Here is a 27,669-nt window from a genome sequence, read left to right as displayed (position 1 = left end):
TGTAGAATTAAATTGGCGGTGTATCTGAACCCAAGTCCGTCTGCCTGATGCACAGCACACTCAAACCCTAAGACAGCAGGTACACAGCAAGGGGATCAGAAGCAATGGGGCCATGATTTAGATTCTAGAAGATGAATATTAAGTTCAACTAGAGAAGTGGCAATGGAGAAGGAATGGAGGGGACAGATCTAAGAAGCATCCAGGTGGTAGAGTCAAGGGGAGGGTGTAACTGATAGGATTCGAGTTGTGAGGGAGAAACTGATGGATCTCCAGTGGGTGAATGGGAGGCCCATTCACGGGCACAGAAAAGAAAGGGGGAAGGAACAGATTTATGGGGAAAGTAATGAATGTACGATTGGAACATTTTGAGATTACGATATCTATGGGACCACCAAAAGAAGACATCTAAAAAGCAATCAGAAATACAAGCTCTTGATTATAAGAGTCCAGTGTAAAAATACAAAATTGGAAATAAGCTGATTAAAGAAGTATTTGAAGCCCCCGTGTGAATTCAGTTACCCAAAGGAGAATGTGAGGAGAAAGAAGACTGGGATAGAACTCTGGAGCACCAGTCCTGAAGGGTCAGGCAGAGGGAGAGGGGTCTTTGGAGGCTGAGCAGGAAGAGCCAGAGGGGCTGGAGAAGACCAGAAGATGATAGTAATCATAACACCATGAAAATCTATGGTCATAAGCTCGTTGGGGGACAGGCAATACTATGTCTATGTCAGCCCAGTGCTGAGCACACGTGCAGCCCTTAAACATTTGTGGAGACCACAGGGAAGTGGTAAATGTTGTCACCTGATGCATCATCAAACACCATACACACCAAATGGCATGATCAAGCTATAGCTCGGGGCACCTGCCCGCTTCAATGTGTAGAATGTGTGACTCTTGATCTCAGGGTTGTACGTTCGAGCCCCACGTTGGGTATAGACATTACTTTAAAAAAAAACAAACACTATAGCTCAAACATCATTTATGGGGGTGGACAGATGTTAAACATGGCACTTACCCCACCCCCTGCCCCGGGGAGGCGAGCAAGAGACTTCTGGTTATGCCCGTTCCCTTCACCTTCCCCACCCACCAGGAGCAAGGCCTGGGCTCCCCTTCCTCTGCAGAGACCATTCAGAGGATGAAGTATTTTCTTAGAATCCACAGAAAGTTTGAGGCAGGGTAGGAAAAGTGATAAGCTACAAATGTGAGTTGACGTGCCAGGTTCAAATGCCAAAGAATGTACTTCAGGAGAGCACCGGCTTTCAGCATCCTGATGATGACGGCCAAAAAGAATCTACAGCCTGGTAAAGCCCCAGGAGAGCCAAGTTTAGACTCCTGGAGCCAAAGCCTAAGGAAGTCAGTGGCTGTGAGGGCGTGAGTGTGGTTGAGGAGGGTAGGAGAAGACCTATAGAGTTTTGCAGTGAAGTTTTAAAGTTACTGCCTGAGATAGTGAAATAAGGCTAACAACATTATCAACTATTTAAATATATGGTATCTCAAGAATGCATTGTGTTTGGGACATTCCAGAGGTGTAATTCAGTAGGCTGCATTATAAGATAACCTTAGGGTGGCTGTGGTAAGACCATGGAGACCAGAAAATGTTTTACCTTAAGCTAAGACTCAAGATGGTTCTGATGATGTTTTATCAATCAACCAGCAAATCTCTGTTGACTTGGATCTGTTGTAAATGAGCTTTCTTATTTCACTTATGAAGTAAGACTGTGTTATTTTGTATGGGAGCAACACTTCTGCCCTCATTTTAATTTTATTATTCCATTTAGTTCAGAAATTAATATGTTCGACTTTTTAAATTTCCTTTTGCAACTTACTTCGCTATTCCTACCTCAGATTCCAATTGAATTCAAATGAGAACTCTTTTTAAAAGAAAGGCAGTAGGAAAAGATGGAGAAAAATTTGGTCTATTGATTTCACCATCTTTTTGGGAAAGAGAAGGAAAATAAGCTACCTAGAGCCCTATTCTTTGAGAGGCTCCTGAAGCCAGAGAAACAAACACCTCTTGAAATGGTGCTGTGTAAAATGCCTATCTGTGGATCATTCTCTCATTGATCGCTTGCAGCTTAACTACTGGGAAAAATCAATGGGAGAGAGGCAAGGTCACCCAGCATCAGGTTATCTGCATGAGGGTGGGAGGGCCGACCACAAACAAGCACAAACAGCAACCTGCGTGTACCCTGGACCCATCAATCCCTCCATCTGACCTAATGTAGCTACAAAGCAGATGGGGGAAGAGAGACGCAGTCTGGCAAGACATGGAACCTCAAGTTCAATGTCATTTTATTGCCTCTGGGGTCAACTCTTACAGGACAGCCTTTAATGGCAGCATTTCTGAGGACTGATTTTTCCCTTTGTCATGCTTCCTCTTTCACCGCCTTGAAAACATAAGTATGCATCAGACACTATGTTCTGCAATTTTTATATATACCCTGATTAACTGAATTTTTACAACTAGCTCACTTGAGGCAATGAGCCTCAGAGAAAGTGTGTGGTAGTCATTGATGAGTGGTCAACCCTACTCTACTTGCTAGACCAGCACCTTCTGCCTCATTTGGTGCCACTCGAGAAACATCTGGAGATTATTAAGAACAATAATAACAACATAACGACAGGCCAATGCTGGGCTGTCCCCAGGCTCACTGAATCAGACTCTGCAGGGTGGAGCCAGGGGTTCCTTTCGGTTCAAAACTCTCCCAGGTGAGGCTAATTATGCAGCTTGGCTTGAGAACCACTGTGTTAACCATGCTGCCTCTCCACAGTAAGAGATGAAAACAAGAAGGAAAAAAGAGAAAAAGGAATAAGACTAACATTTGTTGAGCCCCTACTATATGCCAAGTGCTTCATCTTATCTAATCCTCCCAAGCAACTGGAAAAGTATTCCCATTTTACAGGTTAGGAAACTTCTGCATTACTAAACCAGAGAGGTTAATTTCCCCCAAATCTCAGAGCTCACAAGCCGAAGGGAGATTTGAACCTTAGCCCATGTTCGTGTTCCTACAGCACACAGCTGAGAAGCAAACCTCCAGCCCATGCTGAAGACTGGGGAGAAATCAGGTGGGGCTTGTAAGAACTAGAGCTCGGAGTGCATTAGAATTTCAGTGCAATGAAATTGCAAGTTATTGAAGGAGAAGCATAAGGCAGAAACACCTGAGGGGAGAGAGGAAAACATGGTACATCAGACCAGAGAAGAGGCAGAAAGAAAAGAGGCAAAGAGTGAGGAAATACTAACGTTACCCTTACCATCCTGATTCTCACAAGAACCCGATGGAGCAGGACCTATAATCATCCCCCTTCTGTAGGCAGGAGGAGATGCACCGAGGCTCTGGGAGGTCAAGCAACACCCCCAGGTTACAGGGCGAGTAAGCGCCACACTACGCGCTCAAAATCCAGCTCCAGGGTCCTAAACGCACAGGCTTTCTATTGCCCACCACTTCTCAAAAGAAGGAAAAGAATTGGATTTATTTTGTTTCGGGTTCAGAGGCAGTCACTTTACATTCAGTATCTCACAAATCCCCAAATTCAACGAATCACTTTGTCCTTGAGAGGCGAATATGACCTCCAACTTGGGTTAAGGAAACAGGCTGGTGATGGTTAAACCACCTTGCTTAAAGTGTCAGCGAAGCTGCAGCCACAGTTGCAAAGTTGCGAACCCAAGGTGCAGTGTTGGAGCCCTGACTCAGCCAGTTCCAAATCCACGTCCCACAAGAACAACGCTAAAGTTGGAAATAGTTTTAAAATACTAAAGACCCCCAAAACACAATGCATAGGGCTCTAGAAAGGGAAAAACAAAACATGGGAGAGCACTGAAATGAATTTCATTATGTTGACTGGAAATTGGTTGATGACCGAATGAGGAAATATTTTAATTTTCTTTGGCCAGGGAGGAACCGTAAATAGGCAGCAGAAAGTGGTTTGGAAATAAACATTCTAAACAGATACCAGATATTCTTATCTATCTTTACTGGTTATTTGAATTTAGGCACAATCATCTGAAGAGATACTAAAGAAGGTGTATATACAAGCACTTCCCTTTGTGCCCACTTGGGACTATGAAACCGCCAGCGGAGCCGTTCTCATTTAATTACACCTGACCTTGAAAACTCTGCTGAAATCACTTTCTTTGATCACTCCTTTCACTCTACAAGTCTTGGCACTATAAATTCTATTTTTAATTGAACTTACTTTCGAAGTTACAAAATAATGTGTTTGTTTACAAAATAATGTGTTTTTTTAATAAAAAATAATTTAATAAGCACAGAAGTAAAGGGGTAAACCCCAGAACCATTATCATTATCAGATGAAGAGTCTTCCAGGTCTTTTTTAAATGCATATACAGACATGAATATATCAGTATTATCAAAATCATTTTTTTGCCTAACTAGGATTAAATTCTTTGTTAAATAAACAGCATTGGTGTATTCCATTCCTATAGGAGCTGGAAGAAGAGATCTTTTAAAAACAAAACACATACATTTCAGGCCCAAGAAAAGCAAAAGGCAGAAACATCACTTTAAATGAGAGTTGAAATACTCTTTTCTCAATTTGGAGCAGGAAATAGAGAGATCTGATAAGGAGCTTCAGCTTATAGCCCTGCAGCTTCTCTTACCCCCTTACATAGAGTAAGCGTTCAGTTAGTACTTCTTGAATAAATGAGGAAATTGTCCCTTTTTATGGTTGTTTTATTTTGGGTTAAATAGTGTCAATACCAAGAATAATAGAAATAGATGTGTTCATCCGTTATTCATGTGTTGTAAAGAGTGCTCCAAAGAAAATGACAGATCTTATCATCATTCACCTTGGATTATTCAAGCCAAAATTCACTTCCATTTTTACTGCAAGTGACATATAAAATTAGTCCCATTCCCTTTTACCACTTTTGAGCTCATCACCTGACTTTTCACGTGTTGTGCGCACACACGCATGCTTTGTTCTCAAATGAACTGTGGGCTCTGCAAGCGTGGGGAGGTTTCTGTTGGTTTCTTTTGTATTCTCCCCAGCACTTGGTACATGTTCTGCACACAGTAGATGTTGAATAAATGTGTGCTGACTTCCGTGAATATTGTGACTGTATTAGTTTGCTAGGGCTGCCATAACTAAGTACCACACACTCTGAGTGGCTTAAGCCACAGAATTTGTGGTCTCACAGTGCGGGAGGCTAGATAGATCTAAAGTTGAGGTGTTGGCAGGGTTGTTCCCTTCTGGGGGCCCTGAGGGAAGCATCTGTTCTGGGTCCCCCTCCTTGGCTTGTGGATGGCTGTCTTCCCTTTGGGTCCTTTTGTGTCGTTTCTCTTATACGTGTCTGTCTCTGTGTCCAAATTTCCCTTTTTTTTTTTTATGAGGACACCAGTCATATTAGATTAGGGCCCACACCCATGACCTCATCTTAACCAATTATAACTGCAATGACCTATTTCCATATAAGATCAGATTTTGAGGTACCTTGATGTATCAATTTTAGGGGGACACAATTCAACCCATAATAGTGACCTTTCACAGAATCATGAAAATTCAGAGTGAGAAGAGGCCACTCTGCCTACCTGATGCCTGAACTCTCTTTGCCCAAACTGAGAAGAACATGTAGAATTTTAATAATGTTTTGGCACTAGGATTTTAGGGTTGTTTTTGGTTTTTAACGTGTCTGTGTATGCTTTCCAGAATGGTTCCCACTGCCTAAGCCTCAAAGCCTTCAAAATGTCTGGAACAGGTAAGCACCACCTTGGAAAATTTCTCTTTCAAGCAGGGCCTCAGTCCCCTGGACCTCAGTCCGCTGAACACACAGCCCCTGAGCACCTGGATCTCTGGGGGCCATAGGGCCCAGGAAGATGCCTCTGGGAGAGCCAGCCACCTGTGAGTGTGTTAGTTTTTCTCTATGAACCATTTTACTTTCAGTGAGTTTGGTCATTAAAATTGTTTTGTGCCCCTCGACCATGCCCGAGGCCCTGAGAATGAGGGAGTGTTGGCCTGCAAGAAAACCTAGTGGGTTTATTATTCTCCAACACAGAGAAACCAAATAACATCATTGAGTGGCTATTGGAGGGGGGGGGCAACTTGATTCATGGAGGTCATGCTTTCCCAGGCCCTCTCCACGCAGTCTCGGCTCAGACCAGGGCAGACTTTTATTACCAGCTTTCAACAAATCCCTAGTTTCTTTTACAAAGTAAAACAGATAATAGAGACATTCCCGGAATAGTTAGCTAACTAAGCCGTGCCAGGCAACCTCAGGGCTAAGAAGAACTCAGTGTTTTCGGACAATGACCAATTACAATAACCAGTATTATTTGATCTGAGAGTAATTAGCCGAGGCTCTGTTCTTTTTGCTTCAGTGAGGAGGCAAAAAGGGCAGTGAGGAAAACGTCAGAGACAGGGGAAACAGCTCAAATGTCAAAGAAAAACACACTCTCGCAGGTGGGGAGAAGGGAGAGATCCTAACTGAATGTTTGAACGTTGTTCTTCCCTGAAAATGTGGTAGGGTTTAACCCAACCGAATTTTGTTTGATTTTTTTCATGCTCACTGTTCATGCATTTTTTAAAAAGCCTCCATGTAGAGTGAACATCAGAGCACAGAGAGGTCAGAATATAGAGCTGCGGGCTACCAAGGACCTCTTGTTGGGAGGGACAGGTCTTCTCAGGAGGGCTGCGCTCTCTGCTCTTATCTGCAAGCTCACTGTGTCACCTGAAACCCCCCCTTGTTTTGGAGACAGGTCCCCCGGAACCAGCTGTTTACCCTTTCATGCAAGATGTGCAAACTTTCTCTTGCCAGCATAGTCAGGCTCCCCGACCCCAGCTAGAGATATTTGGGTATTAGCACTGCCCTGAGGCTTTCTTTCATTTCACTGTTGGCTTCCAAAATAAATGGTAACTCCAAACCCGCAAGCCACCTCAATACCCTATGAGGCTGCTGTTGGCATTGTTGCATGGGCCAAAGAAAGTGCCAGAGCCCCCTGCTATCACTGCACCAGCCCTTCCTTCTAGGCTGAGCAGGACTTGGACTCACTGAGTATCCCTCTGGCATCTCTGACCACACACAAGACCCACCACCTCTGCCCATTGTCTCGTCCCAGCTGTACCTTTGTCTTAGCTCAGACTTCTGGCTTCTCTTTGCTCACATCTTCAAATCAAGGATAATATCTAGAGACGTGCTGCCTAATACAGTAGCCACTAGCCACACGTGGCCATTTAAAGTAATTAAAATTAAAATTTAAATTTAGTTGCTCAGTTGCACTAGTCACATTTCAAGGGCCCAACAGCCACATGTAGTAGTGGCTAACATATCGGATGGGGCAGAACTGGAGTATTTTCATCATCATGGAAAGTTCTGTTGGACAACACTGGTCTAGATAATCACACGCGAAAATTCTTGGCTCCGAGAAGGACTCTGTCACTGAACTAACCCTCCGTGGAATGTTTGCAATGTATTATTTCATTTCTTCCTCACAAACCAAAGTCCCAGTTCCAAGAGGTGGAAACTGAAATTCTAAGAAGTGAAGTAACTTGGCCACGGTCACCAGGCTAAGCAAGGTGGAGCCCAGGTTCACCTGGTACACAGGGCTCTGTGACTTTGTCAACTGAGTCGGGTTGCAAGTGTGATGGATAAAGAGGAGCTGAGGTATCACTGGCCTTTCTGCAAGATTTCTGCAAGGTACAGAAGAGCCCTGCATGGGCCATGCATACACCTCAGAGCATTGCCTGGGGTTTGGTGGTGACCAGATAGATAGGGGCCTAGTAGGTACACACCCACTTGTCAGATCGATTGGAAGGTAATGGACAGCTTCCTTGATGTTGTTTCCTGCTAGTGTTGGATATATTTCTTATTGTAGGTGCCTGCTTTACCATGTCCTAAACTGGCAATATCAAAAAAGTACCCACTCTCCTGGAATAACAACAAAAAGGTCATTACTGGGGGGGGGGGGGAACAGTGATATTTGAATAATGCCTGCAGCTTAGTTAACAGCATTGTGCCAATATTAATTGCTCAGCTTTGATCATTTGACTATGCTTATGTAAAATGCTAACGTTAGGGGAAGCTGGTAAACATATAACTCTGGGGACTATCCCTGCAAATCTTCTGCAAACCTAAAATTACTTCAAAATAAAAACAAATTGAAAAATTGAAAAAAAATAGTGCCCACACTATCTCTGCTCGTTTTCCTCTTTCTGTGGATCTAAGGGAAAAGAACAAAGAACCCAGGTGAACTGACAACGACCAGCCTTGAGCTGCAAACAGATAACACCCTTCCACTGGAAAGGTAAATGGCAGTCATAGCAGTGGGAATTTTATACCCAGAGCCAGGCTGTGCTGGGAAATCAAGGTTATTGCCTCAGGCCCTGGAGAAGCACCAGATTGTGGATGCGTCTCGTGATGGCCAGTGGATGGAGCTTCACGCAACCACAAAGCCTGATTTTCATTTTTTCTTGTTTGTGTTTCTACTCTGGACTTCTAAAATTAAATGTGGATGTCCTCACACCCAGCACTTCCAGTAGGATTGATTTACAATTTGAATTCTTTTAGCAACTTTTTTTTTTTTTAAGATTTTATTTATTTATTTGACAGAGAGAGACAGCCAGCGAGAGAGGGAACAGAAGCACGGGGAGTGGGAGAGGAAGAAGGAGCACCGGGATCGTGCCCTGAGCCAAAGGCAGACGCTTAAAGACTGCGCCACCCAGGCGCCCCTCTTTTTTTTTTTTTAGATTTTTTTTTAGATTTTATTTATTTATTCGACAGAGAGAGACAGCCAGCGAGAGAGGGAACACAAGCAGGGGGAGTGGGAGAGGAAGAAGCAGGCTCATAGCAGAGGAGCCTGATGCGGGGCTCGATCCCGGAATGCCGGGATCACGCCCTGAGCCGAAGGCAGACGCTTAACCGCTGTGCCACCCAGGCGCCCCTCTTTTAGCAACTTTTATAAGCGACAAAGTCTGTGGCAATTCAGGTCTGCTGGAATGAATTTGTTTTCCGTGACACAGAGACAGGAACTCTCCCAGACTGCTGGAGGAAGTGGAAATTGGTACAACTAGCTAGTATTCTTAATCAAATACCTGAACATGTTGTATGTCCCTCAACCTGGGGATTTCAATTCTCAGAATTTATACTAAGGAAATCATTGTGCAGGTACACAAAGATTTCTCACTGAGGATGTCACAGCATGATTTTCACGGTAGCCTCTCACCCCCTAACAAAAAGGAAAACAACTTTGAAACAAGGAAACAACTATGAAAATTATGGTATGCCCACATAACAGAATGCTATGTAGCTATTAAAATTATCTCCTAGAAGGCTGTTCAAAGTCCTGGGAAGATGATCAAGATAGTCAAGTGGAAAAGTAGGGTGTAACAGCATGTAGAGTACAATCTCATTTGTATCCACTTAAAAATAAAGGACTAAAGAAGAAAAACTGAACATCAAAGCAATAGTGATTATCTTTAAGTGAAGGGGGTTATCTCAGAGTGATGGGATAGTTCTAATTTTCTTTCTCTACATTTTCTAAGTGTTCTACAATAAACATGTATTATGTTGACAATGGAACACTTCTTGCTCCTAGAAATGTTACTAGAAGGAGGGATTCATCAGAGAATATTTTTCTCTTTACTAACAGACTCTCATTAATTGGATGGGTGGGTTCTCTTAACTCTGCAAGATGCTCCTGGCATGTTTGGTATTTAACATCACAAGCCTAACACATACTTTTTTTTTCAATTTTTAATTTAAATTTTAGTTAGTTAACATACCATGTAATGTTGGTTTCAGGAATAGAATTCAGTGGTTCATCACTTACATACAACACCCAGTGCTCATCATAACAAGTGCCCTCCTTAATCCCCATCACTCAGTTACCCCATCCCCCGTCCACCTCCCTTAATCAATCCTCAGTTTGTTCTCTACCATTAAGAGTCTCTGATGGTTTGTTTCCCTCTAACACATAATATTTATTAACATCTAGTCTATATGGAAAGGTGCTGGTAGGCAAATTAACTTTCGTTAATGTCACTTTTCATGCCAACTTTCATTTCCAAAGTGGTTATAACCAGTGAAGAATTGTCCTAGCAAGAGTTAGAGGAGGTAGCAAATTACAGAAATGTGACAATAAAGGCAGTGGATAGTAAGTAAGATTATAGATGGCAGAAAGAAGCAGACGATACAAACATGGAAGTAAATTGGCATCTGTGCCCAAAGAAGCAACATTTGCATTCCCGGAGCTCTTTTCTCAGCTCCCAAATGAGAATGCAATATGCCAATCACAAGAGGTAGCAGAACTCTTGGCCAGACTGGATGGTCCCACTGTCAGTGCTGCTAGTAAAGGCTCATATTCAGGAGGGCACAGACGTGGTTTAGACAGGGAAGATCAACACGCACTTGGCCCATGAGAGGAAGGAGCAGGAGAAATGGGTGGTAGCAGTCATAGCCTAGAAGCCATGAGACTGGAACAAAGGCTGGCCCCACTAAAAGCCTTGATACAGTCTTGAGGGAAGGGTTGGGTTAGTTGAAAAGGAAAGTCCTAAAAAAGAAGTCTTCATATTGCTGATCAGTACCTACTCTCCTTTCTTTTATCCATCTGGTGGGAAAAGCCAGTTCTTCTTATATGAGTCCCTACTACTTCCTTTCCTGGCTTTCCCAGCCACCCAACATAACCACAGTCTAAATACAAAAAGTATGTGTGCCATGCTAACACAGGTTCAAAATAGGTCACCTGGCCTTCCTTGTCCAATGAGATTGCAGCTCCCGTCTACAGAGCAATTCTGTAACGATTCTATTATTGTAAGCCAATGTGTAGGACTGTGTGGAGAGAACCAACCATTGACTGGGGTGGGATTGTGGAGGTGGAAGCTGAGAGATGCATCACCACCCCCCCACCATCAACACCTACCCACCCGTGCACCCCCTGGAGTTTCATGGAGTGGGTTCAGGGCATGATTTTGGCACACATTTCACCCCACCCCCTATAGCAAGGGTGGACTATATAAAAATTTTTTTCACAAGATTTTCCTTGAATGTCCCTTCAGATTGAAATTAGGCCCTAGTGATCTACACCACCTTCCCCCACTCCAAACCCCCCTTTCATTGGCCCTGAAAACCTGTGCCTGGGCAAGACAGCCCGGATGGAGAAAATACCTCTGGCCTTTTCTCAGGCCTCAAGCTAATGAGCAGGCCTCCACCCCATGTTCCCTTCTCTTTTAACTAGCCTGGAAATTGGCAAGGACTGGGGATTTGCAAATTTTCCTCTATCTTAAGTCTATGAAGCAATGACTGCTAAGTTTGAGGGTAAAGTTATCTGTTTGTAGAAACAGTTTTATGTCATGGGGATCAGATACCTAAAATTTCTTAGGTAAATCTTATGCAAAAATTAGGCAACTTACAACTCTGGGCCAGGATTTCCAGCATTACTGCATATGGGCACCCAGGAAGGGCAGGGTATCAGTTCTTTGTCTATTTAGGTTGGTATGTATATTCGACATTAAATAAGCTCATTTATTTTTGCTTAATTGGGGATTTGCGTGGCCATGCAACCTAATTCTGAATGTCAGACATCAGTCCTGTGGTTAATTGCCTCCTGGAATCTGCAGTTTTCTGTCTCATGGCTTTCCACTTGTAAACCTGACTGTGGGCTCTAGGATGGATGTACTTAAATGATTGGCACTAGATTAGCAAAAACTTTCAAGCATTATAAGTAAATAGGAAAATTAAGACTCACGAGTCCAGCAGGATCAGCCCCTGCCACCCTCCCAGCTTCATATCCGTCCCCTCTCTCCCTTGGTCCTAGGCCAGCCAACTGGCCTTTCCTCCTCTCCTTAAATTCACTCTTCTCCCCTCATCCCCGGGGTCTTTTTGAACACACAGATCTCAACCTGCACTACCTGCCTCTCCCCTGCCCTCAACACTCAGCTCAAATGCTTCTTCCTCAGGGAAGCCTTCCCTGACCAGCTCTTCCCACTCTAAGTCAGATATCTGGGCCTTTTCTGCACAGGTATTTATGCGTCTCTATGATGATTTAGTGTCCGACTCCTCCCCTAGACTAAGCTGTCAGAAGGCACAGTCTTCCTTGTGTCTTCCAGAGCCAATCACCTACTAGCACATGGTAGTTGTTCAACTAACAGATTTGCTCATCTCCAAATTTACAACTCAACACAGGTCAACTTGAGGATTTGTCCTTACTATAATTTGGGCACTTAGTTATCTCTCTCTTTGCCGCATCTCAGGGGGAACCAAGAGCACTTCTTAGGTAATACTGTGGGGGCTGAGCTTCAGAAACACTGTAAATAAGGGTGTTTTCCACCCAAGCTTCACCCTCCAAAATTACTTTTTTCCCTTCCTCCCCTCCAGAATGCTATGCTTGCAGCCCTTGGAACATATATCCAATTGGGCTTTTCTGCTTGGTGGGCACTGTCCCTCAAAGCAGTATCCTTAATTACACATTTCTGCTTCTATAATTATATTTCTGGGTCCTTTACGTATATATACATGGTACCCAGAGCCAGTGGGGAGCTGGTGGCTGAATGAGAGCATAGTGAGGATAGGTAAGCGTTCCAGTGGGGGGTTATTTTTCCACTTGCCATCAACTTTACTAATCCCAGGAAAATTCTACTTGAAACTCTTCTAGCCATCTCCTTCTCTCTACTTTTCTTCTTTCCCCCTTTATTTTTCTAGAAGGGAGGCCTCTGGAGTAACTATTTTTCTCTTCCACTTTTCCAGGTTGGGCCGGGCTCCCGAGGCTGAAAACCTGGCCTCCCAAATGCTGAGAGGCTTTCCTAGAGACCGCGTCTCAGCCCAGGAGGCCCTGGTTCATGACTATTTTAGTGCCCTGCCATCTCAGCTGCACCAGCTTCCCAACGGTGAGTGAAGGAGTGCGCGCGCGCGTGTGTGTGTGTACATGCACACATGTAAGTCTCAGTGTCTAAGTGTTTTCTCTGAGCCCTGGGGAACTGTAGTATTTGCAACCAGAAATGAGTTTCGGGGCCGATTTACCTGGGAGAAGCAAGAGGGGACCCAATCTTGTCTGAGTTTTCTACGAGAGTCTCTAAAACTCTAAAGCACTGGTGGGTTGAGGTGACACAGACCTCCTTGTAACGATCCACACATTTCACATAGACAGTCTTAGAAATTGGATGAGATGAAAGTCGCCTCTGAGTTGTTTGTTTTCCCCAGTATCTGCCAGGAGAAGCAAAACCAGAGTTTGCAACAACCCCCTTCTCTCTCCATAAAGAGTAAGATGATAGGTGACATGGAGATGTCACAAGAGGAGAGCTGGCCTGCCTTGATTGGTAATTTGATGCTGCTGAAGGAAGTGCCTGGTGGGGCGCTGGGGGGAGGGGAGTGTCCTCCCAGGCCCAACGCCCGCCCACGGGGAAACACAAGTTACCCTGAATTCAGCCTTGCTGCCTGGGCCTGAAGTCATCCTCCAAATCTGAAATCTGCTGAGGGATCATGTGGCTGGAGCTCTCCTCATGTTTCTCAGAATGTGGCCAGGAAGGGCTAGGCAGAGGATGTGGGCAGTGTGGTCATGGCCTGGCTGTTCGGGGGGACCATCCTTAGGTGGGGTTTCTTTGGAAACAATCACTATGCAACTAAAAACAATTTTTTTAAAGATTTTATTTATTTATTTGTCAAAGAGAGCGAGAGAGCACAAGCAGAGGGATCAGCAGGCAGAGGGAAAAGCAGGCTCCCCACTGAGCAGGGAGCCCGATGTGGGACTCGATCCCAAGGCCCTGGGATCATGACCTGAACTGAAAGCAGACGCTTAACCAACTGAGCCATGCAGGGGTCCCTGAAAACAATTTTTAGAAGCCCTAAGTGGGAGAAAAGAAAGCTAAACAGAAGTTGTCGGGGCTCAGACTGGGAAGAGGGACCTGAGATGGCATGTGGGGTGACAATCAGGACAGAGTGAGGAGCTGCTGCCCAAGAGGCCTGGACATACAGTCTGGCCAAAGCCTCCAGGGTCTGCAAACATAGCTCCACTGTATCTAGGACATTGTCCTGCCACAGCCCAAAGCTCTGAGTTTGGGACTTCTTGAGGCATTTTATTATTAAAATGAGTTATTTAGGATCTCCAAAAATAACTATAATCATACAACTGGGGTTAATGTCTTACTTAACCCTGTAGGAAGAGTTAGTCATCAGGATTTATTAAGTTGCCATTAAGTGTCAAGAACATATTAAGTGCTATAAAAATTGAGGGAAAAAAGAGGCTTGTCCTTGACCTCAAGGATCCTATGGCGTGGGAGGAAAAGGGGTGAGGAAGAGGAAACAGGGCACCCTTGTACACATATTAGCACAAATCATATCTAAACAGCTAAAGTCTGTGCATAATCAGCTACAGATGTTCACAGAATATCTGTGTGCTCAAGGCAATTCTTGGGAGGAACTAGAATAACTCAAATGAGAGAGTTTGGACTAGAGGTGAATCTGGATTGGAATTTGGAAGGAGGGGAGGGGCGCTGTTTGGCATATGGGTGGAACAAAAGACATTCCAGGCAACCTACAATTCTTACTCCCTTTCCAGTACCCTAACTCCCACTGTACCCCCATCTTCTCCCCTATTCCCATCCCAATACACTGTTCCCAGTCTAAGCCCCTAGATCCCTCTTAAGCTTTCTTCTCTTGGGCCTGGGACTTCTAACTACCACTTCAGGCAAACACCCATGTTCAGGAGTGCACGCACACATGCATACTCACACTCACACTCTTACACACTCACACTCCCTTCTCTCCACTCAGCGAGACTTCCCTCATTGGCCCTCCTCCAGATCTATTATTCTACATACTGAGAACCACTGGGGACCTTCAAAATGTCCTGGGCACAAGCTTTGCCCTGATAAAAAGTAACTAGCAAGCAACAGCTACTGTCCAAACTGATGCGTTGTTAGAAACTTGGGTTTTGATGCCATCTGAAGCAGAGCCACCAACAGAGGGGATCTGCTGCGTGTGTGTGTGTGTGCGTGCGTGCGAGCACGCACACCCATGTGCGGGTGTAAGAGAGAGACCTATCTGTATTCCTTCTCTGTTCACCCAGCCACAGAGCCCAAATCTACTTTGACACTTTTAGAAAAATGAAAAGATGGAATCTTGCAGGAGCCTGCCTGCACTGGGGGGGAGCAGAGGAGTGCTCACAGCAGGAGGGAAGTTGACTTTTCTTTATACATATAGGGGTTTTTCCATGCAGAGTTTAAATTATGCCTGATAAAAGGAGTTTCATGGATGTTTCAGTTCTTTCAAATTCTCCTGGCTTCCTCCCAATTAAATGAGGTTTGTCAAAGCCACAGGGCTCTGCTGCTGCCGCCTCGGCCGACAAGCACTTCCTGCAGCGACATCTCGAATCCCTGAGGGAGAAGATGAAAGGGCCAGCACCAAGAGACAGGGAAGGGGGTGGTGGGGACCGGGCGTGTGTATGTATGTGTGCATGTGGGAGGGGTTGCAGAAATCAGCAGAGAGACAGACCAACAGATAGGACGTGGGACAAGCAGACAGGGAAAGCAAAGCCACCAGGAAAATAGGAGAGAAACAGAGGAATCGAGAGCAGCTGGGGCCAGTTGCACACCTTGACAGCAGCAGCCCTTACCAAGGACATGTCTACTAAGGGTACGCTCCCTTGGCCTGGCAGTGCCAGCCTCCTTTTTCATTGCCCGTGGCAATTAGCCTTTATTAAGAGCCTCCTTTGCAGAGAGAGAGCACCAGACAGTTATCACGGTTCCCAACCTGCAGGGACGCACAATCTCTGTCTCCCTGGTGGGCTGCCCCAGGCATAAGAATTGTGCCAAAATAAGACATGCTCTTGTGAGTGGTTTGTAAAGAGAGTTTCCTTGCCATAATTATGCAGGAGATTTTGCTCTCTGGTGGCATTTCAGGATGGAAGCATTTAGGAGCTTATATTTATATCATTTTATTATTCTGGTTGTAGGATAACAAAGTTGTCACTTTAAAATATATTCCGTTTCCCCTTTGATCTGAGAGATGCCAGCTTTTATTGTCTGCCCTCTGAAGAAGACAATCTGAGCATGAAACCTGTGGCTGGAAAATATGTGAAGAGTGGAGGGACAGCCTAAATCCCAGTGCAAGAGTGGCAGAGAAATTCCCCATGATGGGCAGGAATTGATCCCCTGTACGCATGGATATTTAGCCAAAGCTGAGACTTTCCCTAGGTGGTGGCAGTAAGCTCACGGCCAGAGGAAGCAGGGAGGTACTCGCCATGAAAACCCCAAGGTTTCCAAGGTTAGCTCCCTTTTGGAGCACACTCTGAAGTGGAGAAGCATGAATATTAGAACAGCAAGCATGTGGGAACTTCAGCCAAGCACTGACATTTTCCCTTATTGACTCCTGAACACCTGAAGAAACATGTGTTGATGGAGAAATTAGTGGTAGTCTCTTTCAAAACACACCCAACAGCAAACTAATTGCTTTTGCAGATGGCCAGGGGGATGCTCTCCCGTGTCGGTCACCGGCTCGCAACCACACTTGTGGTCCTCATGGCTGAGCCAGCAGCGCAGAATGTCAGCTGGGGCAGCGAGAACCTAAAATTAGGTCCTTGGCAACTCTCTCATCTTAGCTGCAGGCTCCGCTTCTTCGTTTAATTCCCTTTGCCCTCAGCATGAACTTGGGCTCTGGGAGAGGAACACTGTTTAATGATTTGGGGGTGGGGGGAGTAGAAAATCATTAAGCTGCCCTTTCTAGAAACTGGCTCCACTCTGTTCTTGCAGGGAGACTTCCAAACGTTACCCTTGGAAAGTTAAGACTGATTTTGGAAGCTAGCCATTTTGAACCACAGAGGCTGATCCACAGAAGTTGTTGTTTTTTTTTTTTTTTTAATCTGGGGCAGTAAATGCCACGTGATTTAAGAGTCTGGTCCTTAAGCCATGGTCCTTGATCGTCAGGACATCAAAGGCTGTCTCTCTCTGTGGGTTGGTCCCATTTTGCTTTCCAAATCCCAGACTTGAGTCTCTCCCAGTCCTTCCTAGACTAAATCCCCCTTCTCCTTTAAAACAGGTTTCAGCATCTTAGAAAAAGAAAAAAAAAAAATCCTAAAACTTGAAAGCTTATAATTGTTTCACAAGTAATTTTGCAAAAACGACTCACTAGAGTCTCTGTCATCATCAAATGCTTTCTTACTTGCAGGCATAGAAGGCATGGCATTGCCCCCTCCCATGCATCACACCCTAGTGTCTATATTCTGGAAGCTCTTCAGCAGGCCTTATCCATATTGCCCCCATTAACATCTGAGTAATTTTTTGTTTTGCTCCAATAAAAGAATTTCAGGCCTTCTTTTAATTACCTCTTTAATATATTTGAAGATCCCTTGGTATCACTTTCCAAAGCTCACTTCTCTAGGCTGAATTACTTTGGCTTCCCTTCCCCCCAATGTAGATTCTGTTTCTCTCACTCTTTAATCATTTTTGTTCCATTATTCTATTCTGACCTGTTCCAATTATTTTGCTTATCTCTGAGACTACGGACCCACTGCAGACTCAGACTTCTAATGTAGTGGGAGAATTCTGTTCCGGTTCATTCATTAAAGATTTACTGAGGATCATTAGTATGATACCGAGTAATACAAAAATGAATTAGTCAAACAGTCTGTCCTCAAAGAGCTTATAGTCCTTAAGGAAATGAGACAAGTATATAAACAGCCACAGTTCAAGTGTAAAGTGCTCTGGGCATTCAAAGAAGGTGAGATTAATTCCAGCTCTGGGGATCCATGATGGCTTTGTGGGTGGGCCTTCAAAGATGCTGGGTTCTGGATGGTTGGGTAGGAAGGACATCCAGGGAGAGGAATGTCATCCTCCTCTTAATACCATCTAACATCATAGTGAGGTTGTCCTCTTTTTAACAACGGTGGCACAATCCTGACTCCCGTTCCATCATGGTTTTTATTCCTTATTGTATGGCTTCTTGCAATAATTTAAACATTCTTTTTTTTAAGTAAACTCTACCCCCAACATAGGACTCAAACTCACAACCCCAACATCAAGAGTCTCATGCTCCACAGACTAAGCCAGCCGTGTGCCCCAATTTAAACATTCTTTATCACATACTAGTGAAATTCAGTTTCATGCTTTATATGCTAATAATTTCAAGTCTATTCTGTTCTCGCTTTTATTGTCTACTCAAAATTTAGCCAGAATATTCTGTCATTCTAGAGGCAAAGTTTCAGGGGATGGGAAGGAAGGGAGATTATGAGCCAGACCTCTCTTTTCTGCCTTTATGAGTTTGTAACCTAATTCAGATCACCCTCTCTAGCCTTTTAAATCCTCCATTATTCAGTACTTAAGCAGTACAGTAAGAAACAAGAAGTTAGGATGTGTCTTCCAGAACACACTCACTCACCTTCCACGCTCAAAGATGTCCTCAAGGGATTCCAGTGCATTAGAGAAGATCCTGGAAAGAGTTAAAGGACAAAATTAGAGACCCTTTGAGCGGGAGAGGATCTCAGAGACTTGCTCTTCCATATCTTCATTACAAAGATTGCATCCCTGACACCCCGGGAAGAATAGTGGCTGTCATTTATTGGGCACGTATGTGCTTTATACAAGTTCTCATTCAATTGGTAGACTAACTGGTGAGGCTGGAGTTATTACCCTCACATTACATATTAGAAAATTGGGACTGAGAGAGGCTAAGGAAATTGCTCAGAATCACACAGCTAGTAAGTGGGAGAGCCCAGGTTTGACTTCAAGTCAGACCCCTAAGCCCTACTCTTCCCACTACACACTGCTGCTTACTAAGGATCACATGGGAAGTTAGTAAGAAAACAAAGATTAGAACCAAGGTCTAGACACCCAGTCTGACCTTCTACTGTCTAATGCTCTATGTTTATTTTGAGCCTTCCCAAGAAAGATTCCACCTGTCCCAGGTAATGTGTTTAATATCTCACAATTAAGAAGCTTCAATTTTATGTTTATTTTTTTAAAAGATTTATTTACTTCTTTTAGAGAGAGAGTGCATGCATGCACACAAACAGCAGGAGGGGAAGAGGGAGAGAATCTTCAAGCAGACTCCCCACTGAACGCGGAGCCCAGCTCGGGCTCTATCCCACGACCCATGAGATCGTGACCTGAGTGGAAACCAAGAGTCGGATGCTCAATTGACTGAGCCACCCAGGCACCCCCAGTTTGATGTTTAATAGAGATACCCCTGACCTCTTTCTTAATCCTCAATGTCATCTTGTCTTAGTTTCTGTTTCCTTTTCTTTTTTTTTTCTTTTCTTTCTTTTTTTGTTTTTTGGGTTTGTTTTGTAATACACAGTCACCTTTAGGTTTTAAGACTTCTTAATCAATGGTGGTTCTTTTTTGGTTTTACTGTAACTCGCTCAGTTTTGTAAGGTAATTTCAGGAATCCAACAAAAAATTGCACAAAGGCATAAAATAGCAATTTACATTAAAAAAGCATACCAACCATGGAATAAAAAGACAGCCTAGTGATTAAATAAATACAAATAACTGATAAGTAGTTATCCCCCCCCCTCCCCCCGCACCCACCTAATGACTCCTAGTGTTAGTGAGATTGTGGTACAATGATTTTCTGCTGATGGTGTTGTGAGAGGGAACAACCTTTGCAAAGCCTTATGACATGCACATCAGGAGCCATAAAAATGGTCACAACCTTCAACCCTAAGCTTTGGTTTCTGGAAATTCTTCAAAGAAACAATTGAACAGGAAAAAAAAAAAAGAACCCTAGATGCATAAAAATGTTTATTGCACTGTTGTCTATAATTGTATTTTAAAAATTACAAAACAAAAAGAAACAATCTAAATATTCAACACTAGAGAACTAATTGGATAATGTTGTTATATTGACTCAGCATCTAGTACTATGTAACCATTTAGAATAATTTGGAGTGTGAGGTAGTATGGAAATATTTATGCTATTTTGATGTGAGCTAAAAGAAAGTAGGATACACAACTGCATATTATAATCTACCTGTGAAAATGTATTATGCATATCAACAAAACTGAAAGGTAGCATACAAAAATAAAAATGCTCTTGCCATTTTGGGGCATTGTGGGTAACTTTTTTCTTTTTTAACGTTTTCTTTGATGTTGATGTCATGTTGCTTTTATTGTTTCAAAGAATGAGGAAGGGCAAATGGTACAGGGAGTCCAGGCTCTGGACTGAGAGTTAAAGGACCTGAGTTTCCTTCTTTTTTTCCAACGTGACATGCCTTATTGGCCTTCATAACCTCAATTTCTCCGTCTACACAGTGGGTTAACATTAGTTTCCTTTACCCCCAGATTGACAGGATGTTTATTTTATAAATCTTTTAACTCATTCAATGCAAGGGTTCACATAAATGTGGTCCTAGGAGAATGAGAGGTGGGAGGGAGAGGAAAAGATAAATAGGCACTAATTAATTTTAAAAGGAAAGATCATCTGCTTTAATCGGAAATGCATGTGTGCTGTGCCCCCAGTCAGAGTTCTAAGCGCACCCTGTGTTAGTTAGCAACTTCAGCTTAAAGTAGTACTGTGTGATCCTTTGGGCTTTGAAGATGCGAAGCCTATATACATACACAGGAGCTAAAATTACCCCGTAGTCACGAGGCTGAGCGCACTCTGAATAATTAAATGCACAGAGCAACTCCAGCTGATGGATTGACGATGTGTAAGGGTAGTGCAAAAACCACGTGACAGGGACATTACAAGACATTTTGAAATGATGGTTTAATTTCCAAGCTTTCTTTTCAACTTGGCGCTTTCTCTTTCAGCCATTACAGGCAAGTAAAAGAGGTTTGATTATCTTGTTTCCCGTGAAAGGTTATTTAGCGCCTCAATCCCATTAAGTCACTTTCTGCACTCCAGTGCACCCAGCCTTCACCAGGTTATCAGCCCAGGAAGAGTAAATGGAGACACCAGGATCCGATTTCTAAAGGAAGGAAAGTTAAAGCAAAGTTTGAAAGGGGTGACAGCCAACAGCCAGGAGCTTAGGAACTCAATTAGACTGAAAGACAACTATCTCATTATCTCGTTCCGAAATGATCTAAATACATAAGAATCTAAAAGTTTTAAATAAACTTGTCCTACTGACTGTCTAGATGACTGAATTTCCTTCTCAAAAAATTTTAAACACCCACTTTCGTATTTATTTATTCTAAGTGCGAAGCAGCTGTGATAATTACGCTGTCAGATTCAGTAAGCTAATGAGGAGTCAGTCGAATGGAAGGTTTTGCATCTGTGAGATTGCTGCAGGAGAACGGCTCTGCTGCTTTTTTCCTTCTCTTTTTCTTTCTTTCTTTCTTCCTTTTTTTTTTTTCTTGTTTTTGTTTTCTTTTTCTGTGAGTCGGAGGGAGAGTCGGGCAGTCCTGGGCCGAATTGGAATCACTTTGATTAACTGGTTGCTTTCCTAACACTGTTCACTAGAGAATTTCTCCCTCTCTCCCTCTCCCTCCCTCCCTCCCACTGTCTCTCTCTCCCTCCCTGTCTCTCCCTCACTCTTCCTCCCTCTCCCTCTCTTCTCTCCCTCTCCTTCTGTCTTTCCCTCTCTCTCTCTCCCGCCACCCCAATTCCCTTCTTTCTCTTTTCTTTCTTCCCCTTCTATCTTCTCTTTTTCTCCACCTCCAATTCCTCCTCCCTCTTCCTCTCCCTTTCGTCCCCCCCCCCCGTTTTTTACCCTTTCTCTTTCTCTCTCTCCCTCTCTCTCTCCCTCCCTCCCTCCTCCCTGGCTTTTGAGGTACTGCTGCTTTTGAGGGACAAGGAGTCCTGAGGGAAATCTTTGTGCCACTGTCCCCAAGGCAAAAGGACACTTCTCCCTGAGGGAAATTCCCAAAGTGGTTTGGGTTTGAGTTGATTTGAGAGTAATCTGTGAAGTTTACACACTGTTTATTTTAGCTGTTTATTTATGTTATGACATGAGCTAGAAAAAAGTAGAATACAAAATTGTGTATTATAATGTACCTGTGAAAATGTATTATGCATACCAACAAAACTTGATGTCTCCCCTTTACAGCCTAGCAAGGGTGTAATTCCAAACCCAAGGACTCAAGGCTCCAGACTACTCATGGCATTCAAGGCCATGTCTGGGCCAAGCAGGTCAGAGATGGCCCTGAAGGTTTATTTCTTCTCTTTCGGTGTGAGCGGCCTCCAGCAAACAGTATTATTAAGGCATCTTATGCTTTTGGTGTGCCAAAGCTAGGAGCTTCTCATTTTGTTAAATTGTGTGATATTTAGAGCAGTCCAGGTCTGTGCAGATTGTGAGCCTTGGAAAAGCAATGGCCAAATGAAAAGAGGTCCTGAGTAGGTTTGTGGACATGCTTTGGTGACAATGTGGCTGTTGTCTCTTGCTGTTTTTCCCAGCTGTTATCTGTGCTGATGGCTTGGAACAAAGGCTACTGTTATTAAAAATATATTGTGTATCAAGAACAACCCAAAATGTTTTGAATGTATTATCTCCTTTAAACTTATAGCAACCTTCCAGGAAGTTTTACTATCCCCATTTTGCCGATGAGCTCCTTAAAACGTTAACTTTGGGAGGACTTGACCTATAATTTAAGCGTAGTAAGCACCCAGGAACAGCACACACTTAAACGCAGGCATTTGTAAAAATGCAAACCGCCAGCATACTGAACAAACCCAATACATAAATGAGAGGGCAAAGGTAGTGTGTGTATATACGTATATACATATATTTCAAAAAAAGTTTTTTTAATTTACAAAAATTGCACCATAGGGTCTATTTAAATAGATCGCCTGATGTAACTAATGCACCAGGATTTAAAATTTTCCAAACACATCTAGCCCCAGCATGATGCTCATTGCCTGCCATCACTGGGACTAATGTCCAGACTCCTTGGCTTGATATTTACTTCCTTCACCATACAGTTCCAACTCATTTTTCCAACTTCATCTACTTGTCTGTCTTGCTCCAACCATGCAAGAATACTTTGCAGTTTCCTCATACACTTTCCTTCCCCCTTGCCTTTGCTCACGCTGATCCCTCAGCCAGCAAGATCCTCCCTGGAATTTCTTGACTGTTGAAAGTATAGTCTTCCTTCATGGCTCATGGTCCAAGCTTTCCTGTGCTCAGTGGAAACGTGGGAGGGGGGCTGTCATAATTCTTTAGTTGTACCTCACATTCAGCTCTTGTTTGTTAGTGTGTGTGTCCCCAGTCCTATTCCTGATTTTGGATCTTCAACACCTAGCATAACACTTTACCCAAGTGCTCATTTGGTAAATATGTGTTGAATTGAATCAAATAGGAGGCACTTGACAAGTATTAGTAGATTCAATAAAGTGAGTTACCCATGAGTCAGTTAAATTATTGGTGGGTAAGTCTGCCTCAGGTTATGATGTCTCTTCAGGTAACAAATATTACAACAGACATAAAAAATACATCATGAAACATTCCAGGAAATAATATGTTGGTGCTTTTCTCTTTTCCTCCCTACAGAGGAGTCTTTATTTACAGTTTCGGGAGTGAGGCTAAAGCCAGAAATGTGTGACCTTTTGGTCTCTTACCAGAAAGGTCACCACCCAGCCCAGTTTAGCAAATGCTGGTGAAAAGAGGGAGCGACATCACCAACATCCTTTCAGGTAAAGGGTCCCAACAGTGAGTCTTCTTATGGACAGAATTGAAAATCCATCACTGCCAGGAGGAGAGGACATTGTTCATAGATTCAGAGCACATCTGTTCTGTGCCTGGCTCTTTATTCCCACTCTAGGGACAGGTGGCCTAGCCTCTTTAGGTTGTGAAAGGAGGATGATACTGTGCATCACCCATCTCTGTCAGTCCCAGAGGAGTAGTAAGACTCCTAAGACAAAACTTACAAGGCATTATAAAGCCTTTAACTGATACAAGTGGAATAAAGTACCACACGGGCACGTTGCATTCCCTTAACTATGTAGCTCTCTCCATCAGCTGATATGACAATTCAGAGGTCAAAACCCATCCCCGTTTGCTCAAGACTGAGGAGTGTCCTGGGATGTGGGACATTCAGTGCTAAAATTGGCACAGCCCTGGGTAAACCAGGATGCTTGGTCACCGTAGTGGTGCAAATGACTCCCTGGCCATTTGCATGGTTCCCAGGACTGGTTCAGGGACTGGCCCCACTCAGGAGATGATTTTTGATGCCTGTGAGAATCTAGTCATCACTGCTCCAGACAGGCTACCCCTTCTGCATAGTTGGTTACAGGAAGTTCTCTTATTGGGGTGAGTTTGGAGAACAAGGACCTGATGGGGAGCCATTCACAATGTCTCAGACACAGCTACTCTCCTCAGTCAGCCCAGGGTAGCCCAGCCTTCCAAGGTGATCTTGAGGAAGAAGGGTGTTATGGAAAATTTTTCTGAAACTACCATGCCCTAAAAGAGGTTCTGGTAGGCACAGGAAGCCAGGTGGGATGACCCCAAAAGCTATTATAGTATAGACATCCCTAGATATAACAAGAGCACTTCCCATACTGGCCTTCCCCGGTGGGGAGAGGGGACAGTAGTCCAGACAGAGGAATCAAGGTGGGACCCATGCACAAAGCCAGCCAGTCAACAGGCCCCGTAGGTGACCCTGGTTATATCCCCAAGCCGTAACATTAGGCCCATCTGACAGCCCATTTGGCAACCACAGCTTGGCCATGCTTCCTGACAGAAATTTTGGGGCCTGGATGGTAACCATGGACATGCCCCCCACACCTGCCCCCTCGTAACATCATTCACATGGCAGAATTCAGCTCTTTGCCACTTTCTCTTGGACCTCTCTTTAGCTGTTGATATTTCAAGGCTTGTACATATCAGAGATATTTGCCTTCTGGATTTTCTAAGATCATTGTATTTAGAAATCTGGAAAGGTCAGGGAAGTTTAGAATTATAGCTGTTTTTCAGAGCATTTTATGCAACTCCCAGGTTTGTATTTTGATAATGTGCAATTGGAATTACAACAGGCAACACAATAATATGGTATTTCCCAAGCACCATATTTTCTAAAGCAGAGATTTTGCTGTGTAATTATGTCACTTTAAACCTGCTAATTATGAAAATAGGATGTGCCTTAGCTACATTCTATAAAGTAAGGATTCGCCCTTCATAAAATTATCAAAGACATTGATGGAAGTGGTCTCAGATTGTGGTGTTCCATTAGCATTACTATTACTTCTAGTATTTTTGTTATTTTATTTTACTAAGCAATCAGAAGACAGGGAGATAACCCTGCCTCTCTGATCTTCAGTGACTTTCCACAGAGGATTATTACCTGTAGATATAAAATGGTCACCAGAGAAGGTCAATTAAATGCAGCATGTCAAACTTGGCCCCTGTGCCAGCAACTGAGAAAGGGAGGAGGCAGATTTCACCTCTATTGGAGTAACCTCGTGATGTCCCTAGGCCCCTGGTATTAATGTAAGGAGATAAAACCGGTAGGAGAGGAACCACAATAGGGAAAATCTAGAGCAATTAAACTGTTTAATAAATGGCTTGGGATCAGCAAAATCTGGGTGTGCTGGAGTTAAACAGACTAAAGGTAATCACATAGACACTTGGGGCCTGTAAATCTTTTCCACTAAATTGAATTTATGTTAAAATATTCACTTTCCAGGAGATTCAAAATGTAAATTGGGATATTAGGACTTGTAACTGGCAGCAATGCCTCAAAATTAAAACTCTTATAAGATCCTCAAAATGTCAGTTTCAGGAATGGAAAAAAAAAAAAGTATACTGATGTCTATAATGGAAAAATAGAGGGGAACTAAAATTTACTGGGTACATATCGTGTGCCAGGCACTTTACACATGTTATTTCAAAGCTTGGCATGTTTTGAACAATGGGGTATAGTATGGTACAAATGCAGTTTATATATCTGGAGATTGCTTTTTATTATATTTTAAGCTCTTTTGGTTATTATTACAGGGGTAAGACGTAGTCTCTGTTATAATCTATTATTACCTTTTCCATCTATATATATAATTCCATCAATAACTTTGCACTAATGTTTAACAGGTTTTCCTTACTCGACTTGACTCATATATTTTGATTTTGTTTATTCTTCATTTGCTTTCAGGGCTACATTGCTGCTGTTTCAGTTTTAATTTGCTTTGCCTTACTAAGAAGCTTCAAATCTAACTACACAATGGACCAGGGTTTTCATACCAACACCTGTGACCTGGAATACTGTAAATATGAGGTCCAAGGCAATGGACATGATACTTGAAGAAAAAGAAATGAATGATTATTGCTCTTGTCATTTGCCTAGAATTTAACATTGGTTGGCTCATAAATTAGACAACAGACTGAAATAGTCTGAGAAGAGGATTTCTGAATTTCATCTGTTTTGTGACTTGAATGAGAGATCCCTGGGCCAGAAGGACTACAAGCCAGATGAGAGGCTAATGATTAAAAGAATCTGGAGACAGAGCTGGTGCTTACAGCGGCCTGTCCCTCCTGTGTTCACTTACAAGTTCCCCCAACAAAAGGACTTCTGTGGCAAGGAGAGGATTAAAGTTCAGAAGAGTCTCAGGGAAGATGGTTTCTTGGATAAAGTTGTCAACAAAAGGACTTGCTTAAGACTCTTTGTTAAGATTTCGTAGAGGGCGCTTCTTTCTTCATTAACTGGATTATCACAATACACTACTACCCCAGTCCTTTAGAAGTTTGGATTGAACTCCTGGTTAGATTTAAATTTTTTGGCTATCTCCTTCTACTGAATCTCAGTTATCGGTGATGATAGCAAAAGCGATGAGGAACCTAAGCTCTGATTTGATGGTGGAGATACTGAATAGACAGATGGGAACACAGAGTTCCAAAGACGTAATTCGAGCCCTGCTGCACCATCAGACACGCATGCGTGTGCACACACACAACCCTCAAATAAAAGGAGAGATTAGTCTCAGCCAACACATGTATCATTTGCCGCAATGACTCCTTCTCAAAGACGCCAGGCAAACTCAAATTACTTCACCAAGGGATCATCTACTCAGGAAATGTAGTAGCCTCTAGAAATCAGAGACTTCTATATATCCTTTAGAAGAACAAGGAAGAACTAATTAAGAAAGAATTAAGAAGTAACACCAATGTACCCAAAGTCTGAGATGGGAAGAGGACAAATGCATACAAATAGCCCAAAGAAATCTACCTTAGTATTTGATTTAGGAAGGTATTTGACTAAACTTCTCCAAACACACCTGAAAGATGAAACTGTGTGGGCTGGATTATGGGGCAAATACATGTGCACAGTGAATGTGGCTTTCCAACCTAGAGAAAAGCTAGTTGTGGTATGGTATAAGGTACAGTCTTAAGCCCCATTCTACAAATATTAATACATATTTGTATTAATCATTTGAAAAAAATCAGAGAAGGTACACAATTTATTCATACAACTCACTGAATTAAGTAATTATTATTAATTTATTACCTCCATTTTACAAAAGAGAAAACTGAGACTCAAAGAAGTTACATAACTCATCTATGGTGGTATACCGGAGTTAAGGTACAAACCTCATGTCTGTCTCCAATGTGTATGATCTTTCCAAAAATCATATACCTATCAGATCTATAGACTACACAATTCTTGAAGATGCAGCTGATATTTAGCATTGGATCATGATTTGAAAGACTGCGACCTTGCTAAAAGCTAACACATAGGGGGATTTGGGTGCTCAGTTGGAGTTTGTCCCTCTTCCTTTGCCCTCCCCCCACCCTCATGCTCTCTCTCTCAAATAAATAAAATCTATTTACAAAATTTTAATTTTAATTTAAAAAAAAAGCTAATGTG

General features: G+C 43.1%; 1 protein-coding gene across 1 annotated transcript in view; it reads left to right on the top strand.

Moving 5' to 3' along the window:
- The window catches only part of CDK15 (cyclin dependent kinase 15), a 78,584-nt gene extending 50,915 nt beyond the window's left edge, over window positions 1–27,669 (top strand). Inside the window, exons 11-14 of the mRNA XM_008687370.2 lie at window positions 5,665–5,713; window positions 12,692–12,831; window positions 23,367–23,509; window positions 25,960–27,669. Coding sequence (XP_008685592.1) covers window positions 5,665–5,713; window positions 12,692–12,831; window positions 23,367–23,476 — 299 coding nt within the window. The 3' untranslated portion in view covers window positions 23,477–23,509; window positions 25,960–27,669. The remainder of the gene's footprint in view (window positions 1–5,664; window positions 5,714–12,691; window positions 12,832–23,366; window positions 23,510–25,959) is intronic.

This window comes from Ursus maritimus, unplaced genomic scaffold, assembly GCF_017311325.1.
Source record: "Ursus maritimus isolate PB19 unplaced genomic scaffold, ASM1731132v1 scaffold_1, whole genome shotgun sequence".
NCBI classification, from domain to species: Eukaryota; Metazoa; Chordata; class Mammalia; order Carnivora; family Ursidae; genus Ursus; species Ursus maritimus.
The sequence above is the reverse complement of the archived record's forward strand: the minus strand, read 5'-3'. Positions and strand labels throughout refer to the sequence as shown.